Source organism: Drosophila willistoni (assembly GCF_018902025.1).
Source record: "Drosophila willistoni isolate 14030-0811.24 chromosome XL unlocalized genomic scaffold, UCI_dwil_1.1 Seg141, whole genome shotgun sequence".
NCBI lineage: Eukaryota > Metazoa > Arthropoda > Insecta > Diptera > Drosophilidae > Drosophila > Drosophila willistoni.
The window spans coordinates 7,271,411-7,277,422 of record NW_025814052.1 but is presented as its reverse complement, the minus strand read 5'-3'; the positions used below and the strand labels follow the sequence as shown (position 1 = coordinate 7,277,422).

General features: G+C 37.2%; 1 protein-coding gene across 1 annotated transcript; it reads left to right on the top strand.

Annotated features, from left to right (window-relative positions):
* The first annotated feature begins 3,136 nt into the window (after positions 1-3,136).
* Positions 3,137-5,185, top strand: LOC26529555. The gene is made up of 2 exons (XM_015177258.2): positions 3,137-4,434; positions 4,517-5,185. The coding sequence occupies exons 1-2, from the start codon at positions 3,178-3,180 to the stop codon at positions 5,159-5,161; spliced, it is 1,902 nt and encodes a 633-aa protein (XP_015032744.1). The 5' UTR covers positions 3,137-3,177; the 3' UTR covers positions 5,162-5,185.
* Positions 5,186-6,012: the final 827 nt, after the last annotated feature.

Genomic DNA, 6,012 nt, shown 5'->3' with positions numbered 1-6,012 from the left:
TGCCCATGCTATGGTTACACACTATTTGCCATGATTTGCTTGTTGTAGTTTGGTAGCTATTCGTGTTCTGGTCATATCCTTGTCATTTTTAATTTATGCACAAAACTCGAGAAAAGGGTACAAGTGAAAGGAGCAAAGAATCTAGGTAGAAGAACTTGAAAGACTTTTATCATTCGGGTTATTTTTTTGCCCCCTTAGTTGGTTAGCCATTTAATTGGATATATACAAAGATCTGCCTTCAAGATGTATTTAGATATGTCCAAAAATGGTATTTGCTTGAGATATGGATATTGAATTTCACTTTTCTTTAAAGAAGAACTGAATACACGTTACATTACACTTAAAGAATGACAAAGAGGTTGAGGGGGAGAGAGAGAGAGAGGCTTAAAGAGTTGCATCTTGACAGGCTTGGTCAAAACATTTAACCAATGCTAGTTAAATGCTTTGGATTACCACACAATCCACATGGAATATATACACATGTGGTTAGCATACCCTGGTTAAAGTAAAACATAAACGGGGCCCCCTAAAGTATGCAACATGCCAAGTGTAATAAATGCGGATGAAATTCAGTCACTTTAGATTGCCCTTAGGGTATTTTAAAGTCGTTGCCTTGGTTTTTAATAAGCCCAACTTTTGCAGTTCTTTCAATTATTTCTTTTTTTGGGTTATTTTTATTTTAGTGGCATGCATGTCCATCTGATGAGAGTGTGGCCACCAAACAACAGTCCAACAAAGTGGAAGATGTGCATACAAGAGTGCAAAACTCATGTAGAATGAGGGATATGGATAGTAATTGGGTAGTGGGGGGAGGGTGGGGGGGTGAGTATGGTAAGATACGCACACAGAGGAGCAATTTTTATTTATCTTTCAACAAAGTTGTTTGCTCTCTCCTTCTCCGCCTCTCTCTCTGCTCTATCTTGCTCTCCTTTTCTCATTGGGACTGGGCCCAGTCAGAGGAGAAAGAGAGAGAAAAAAATGGGGGATAGCATATCTCTGCGGCTTGTTAGTTATCCCTCCTAGTGGTCCTTGTGGTCCCCTACTCTCGCTCACACTTGCTGTGCGCATGAAAATTAAAAATTTCATTAAATTCACAAAAGTGCTTGAAGTGGAAAAATGTAATATCCTTTGGGCACAAAGGATGTGCATGTAAATGCAAATGCGGTGCAGGCAACCAACACAAAATAAAAAAAAAAAAGAAAACAAATAAATTTATTGTATATAAAGTATATATATATATATATATATGTATATAGGAGTAAATAGGTGATATTTTTATGGCACATGCATGAATGAACTTGCAATTAATTGAATAATATCTGCTTATATCCCTATATAATCGGACCAAATGACTCTTAAAGTGGAACAAATTTTTGTCAGAAAGAAAAGCATTTGCATTTACCTAATAAGATGTCATCAGATTTCCACACACACACACACACACTCTGAGCATATGCAGCAAGCGACAAAAGTTGCAAAATTAAAAGTTTTCAAACTTTGCCTCTACCCATAAAAAAGTCTTTAGAATATGATGGCAACTTTTCGTATGCCTCTCATCCTATAACTGTAAATGTAAGTAACTATAAATGTGTGTGCGTGTGTGTGTGTGTATGTATGTGGCTTATGTGGTTGCTTGTGTACACTCTCTAATTGTAATGCTTGCTAGCATGTGAAAATGTTGAGCTTCAAAAAATATTTCAACTATTTGAAGTGCATTGAACAAGTTGAAAGTCAGCAAAGTTTTTAAATTTTTCAATAATCAAATAAATAAATCACTTAAACACAAAATCAAACATCTGTTATAGGTTCTTTAGGTCTATTAGAACAAGAATCTTATACAAAATCATGATGACTAGCTACAAGATCACAAATTGCTGGTGTGGTGAAACTATAAAAAACATTATATTTTCAGGATACATTTTAAAACTATACTTTATATTCTTTTTTTTTGTTCATTTCCTTACTTCATCCAAGTAAGCTCTGTTGATAGTTTCATTTTTTTGCCTTTTGTTTTGGAAAAATTTACTTCGAGTTTTTGGGAATTTATGCCACAAAATGGCTTCTAGGAACTTTTTTTTCTTGAAAATATCCTGAAAGCAGTTTTTTACTATATAACCAAGATGAAATTCTGATATTTGAAAACCAGAGGGCCGGGGCTAACTTCGACCGCGTCAAAGTTTGTATACCCTTGCAACTTTTATGGTAACTCTTTCCTTACCTATAGGCTAAAGGCTAAAGGCTAATGTTTGCGAAAGAACGGCCTACAATCTTAGCATGGGAAAAAACTAAGATATTGATCAAAGTCACTGTTTTCCACCGATCGTTCCTATGGGAGCTATATGATATAGTAACCCGATCTTTATCAAATTCAGCACAGTCATTAACAGATATATTAAACTAACAAATGTTTAATTTGAAAGCAATCGCGTCAAAAGTAACGAAGTTATTGATAAAAGTCACTGTTTTCCACCGATCGTTCCTATGGGAGCTATATGATATAGTCACCCGATCTTGATCAAATTTGGCATAGTCGTTTATATGTGTAATTAACTCACCAATATTAAATTTTATGACAATAGCTCAGAAAATAACGAAGTTATTAAGAAAAGTCACTGTTCGTGACTTTGCCATTTGTATGGGAGCTATATGATATAGTGATCCGATCCGGCTGAATCCGAGATATACAACGCCTGCAGTATATACAAGCCTACATGCAAAATTTCAGCTCTGTAGCTCTTACGGTCTAGGAGGAGTTTGCGTTGATCCAGACGGACGGACGGACGGCCAGACGGACAGACGGACGGACGGACGGACATGGCTATTTGAACTCGTCTCGTCGTGCTGATCAAGAATATATATACTTTATATGGTCTGAAATGCTTCCTTCTATGCGTTGCACACTTCTGACCAAAATTAATATACTCTTTTTGCAAGGGTATAAAAATCCTCTTATAATCACACTTTATTGAACAATTGATAAATTTTAAGGATATGGTGAAGAAATTTGCAATCCAATTAGTCCACAATTTGTACTTATTAACTGCTGATTCATATCTAGCATGAGAAATGGTTGGCCACATTAGTGAAATTAAATGCAATTAATATTTATTGGTTGGCAAATTGATGAATATTGAGTTACAGTATTGGCTGACCCTTTGCCTTGTTCACTTTGTATCCATGTGGTGGAGCAGTATTTGGTCGGTCAGTTTAACATTTTTGCCCTTTGTGGTGCTTGGAGCTGTTCCGGCACCGTTGCCCTATCGACCTACAGCATTGGTAACTGCCGCAATATATGTGCTGAAGCAACATGTGTGTCCGGATCATAGTACACTGGCGGTCATTGAATTGTTTCGTAAGAGTAACCAACATCAACAACATGACCAAAATGAATTGTTGACCCATCTGCTGATGGATTTGGGTACTGAAATCGGTGTACAATTGTTGCGGGATAAACCCATTGAGAGGCCAAAAGATCATATTGTCTTTTTGGTGGACAGCGCCGAGGCATTTCGGACATTGAGGTTTCATTTTGCTGACTCGCAATTCGACAATGAGTTCACATTTCTAATACTCTATATGGGCAAGGCAATGGATGACAGTATGGAGTTGGAAATTGAAGATATGTTTGAAACCTGTTTCAATTTTCATGTGCTTAATGTTATTTTGCTTGTCGAAAAGCATTCAGAGATAGTTTCCGACGAGGAGGAAATTGATCATGATGTTGGTGTTCTCGTTTATGGCTATCGTTTGTATGGAGCTCATTGCAATCAAAGTTTAACTATTCAATTATTGAATGAGTATAAAAATGGGCAACTGCTTCGTGAGATAACGCATCGTAATCTCTTTGATCGTAGTATGCACAGTCTATATGGTTGTCCCTTGAACATCAGTTGGTTTCATCTGGCACCGTTTGTCATCTTCAATGGTGACTCTGAAGATCCTGTACAGCTATCGGAATCGTGGCGTTTAAGCGGCATCGATGGTGACTTGCTTAAAATGTTGGCGGATATCTTTGATTTTCGCATACAGCTAAGGAATCCATGTGATAAATGCGCTAGTCCGGATACACCTGTTGGCACCTGTGGCGATTGTTTAAACGAATTGGCCACCAACAATTCGTCAGTGGCAATTGGTGCCTTGAGTGCCTCGCATTTGTATCGCAATTATTTCTCAACAACCAGCGCTTATTATCAGAGCAGTTTGATATTTGTGGTTCACATGGATAGCAAAATTGGTGCAGTTACACAATTGGCATTGCCATTTAAAAGGCACGTTTGGCTATTACTGATTATAGCCTGCATTCTGATGGTGATCGTTCAGGCCATATGGCATAGACAAAATGGTAGTTTTGACATTTCTTTGGGCGGCCTGTGCGTACTGACAATTTTATTGGGTAATCCAGTTGTTGAACGTAGATTGCCTACCATGTATGTGGTGAGTTTTTTCTTAAAAAAAAAAAAACAAAAACTTTATTTTTACAACAGTTTTTAACTCTCCTCTTTGTTATTCAAAAAAGGCTCGTTTGATGTTAGCTGTTTGGCTTCTTATGGCCTTGGTTCTACGTGCTGCATATCAAGGGAAATTGTATGATGTTTTTCGCTTGCCATATAGTTCATCATTGCCAGAGCAAATTTCGGATCTACTGAATAATAATTATACTTTAGTTGCCCATGAATACTATGATTTTTATCCCCACGAACGTACCAGGCTAACCAAAATGAATTATCTGCGTCGTTTCCGTTTACTGGAGGAAGAGTGTGACTCTCAGACGGGAGAGAGGCTTACCAGTACTGTTCTAATGGCTAATTTGGCATACTATAATCAAATTAATTGGCACACAACGCGTCTTACACACGTCAAAGAACCAATATTTCTCTATCAATTGGTTATGTATCTACGACGACATTCGGTATTAAAATTTCCATTTGATCGCAAGTTGAAGCAACTAATGTCATCTGGTATTGTGGGTCACATCAATCGTTTGTACGATCAATCGAAATATAGAACTCCACAGAATCATCATGATGTAACAACGGTGCCATTAATTACCTTTTGTGGCCTATTCACAGTGAGCTCTATTCTCTTGACCACAGCTGTGGTGGCCATCATGTTAGAGTTACTCAGTCTGCGGTTCATATGGCTGAGACGCTATTTTGAATGATCAGATCATTTTTACTTGCATATTATTGGTAAATTTTTGTATATCACATTACTCAATCAGAGTTTCGTTAATGAAAGTTTGAAATAAATGAATGATAACTTTGAAAAAAAGGTTTTATTTGCTTAAAGAATATTAAAAATAAAATCTATATAAACAAGAGCTATGATAAATTGCTCCACAAAATTGAAATATTATTATTATCATTATAAGTATAGGATATATGTAGTTGTAAACTAACTCTAGGCCTTCGGCTTATACGAAAACTACATTCATACACTAGCCTGGGATTCGAAATGCCTAAATGACTGGGCCACTTAGACAACTCATCTACCGAGGACTGCGAAAATTGAAATAGTATTTTGTTTATGTATTTGAATTAATAAATATTTTTTATCATTGATTCATCGGGCTTCTGAAACATAGTTTTGGGCCTTAGATCAAACTTGGTGGCATTTCTTTTCACCGAAAGAACTTTGTGTGGCCTCTGTGTTGCTTTAACGAAGACAACAATGGCCATGTTGTCCTCGTTAGCCAACACGCTTAAACAACTAACAAAAAAAGCGGCACGAAATGGCATAAAAAAAAGAGACCCAACAACAGCAACAATAATGGCAAAAAGCAAATCAGAGTGGGGACAACAACCAACAAGAAACAACAACACATGTCCGACATACATAGAACGAACTCATTAGCCTACATGGCCGCATTTTCCGCCTACACACACACACACACACACACATACACCAACACAGTCAACCACACACGCTCACAAGAAGGGTAGCCCAAATGGAACACAAATGTATATAGATATAGGTATGCCCTAGCTAAGTTGCAATGTTCTACTGTCCTGC

Bases quoted from the DNA above. Each gene is read 5' to 3' on its own strand.
- LOC26529555 (XM_015177258.2), top strand. From the start codon at position 3,178: ATGTGGTGGAGCAGTATTTGGTCGGTCAGTTTAACATTTTTGCCCTTT. The intron at 4,435-4,516 runs GTGAGTTTTTTC...TATTCAAAAAAG, and splicing joins GATTGCCTACCATGTATGTG to GCTCGTTTGATGTTAGCTGT.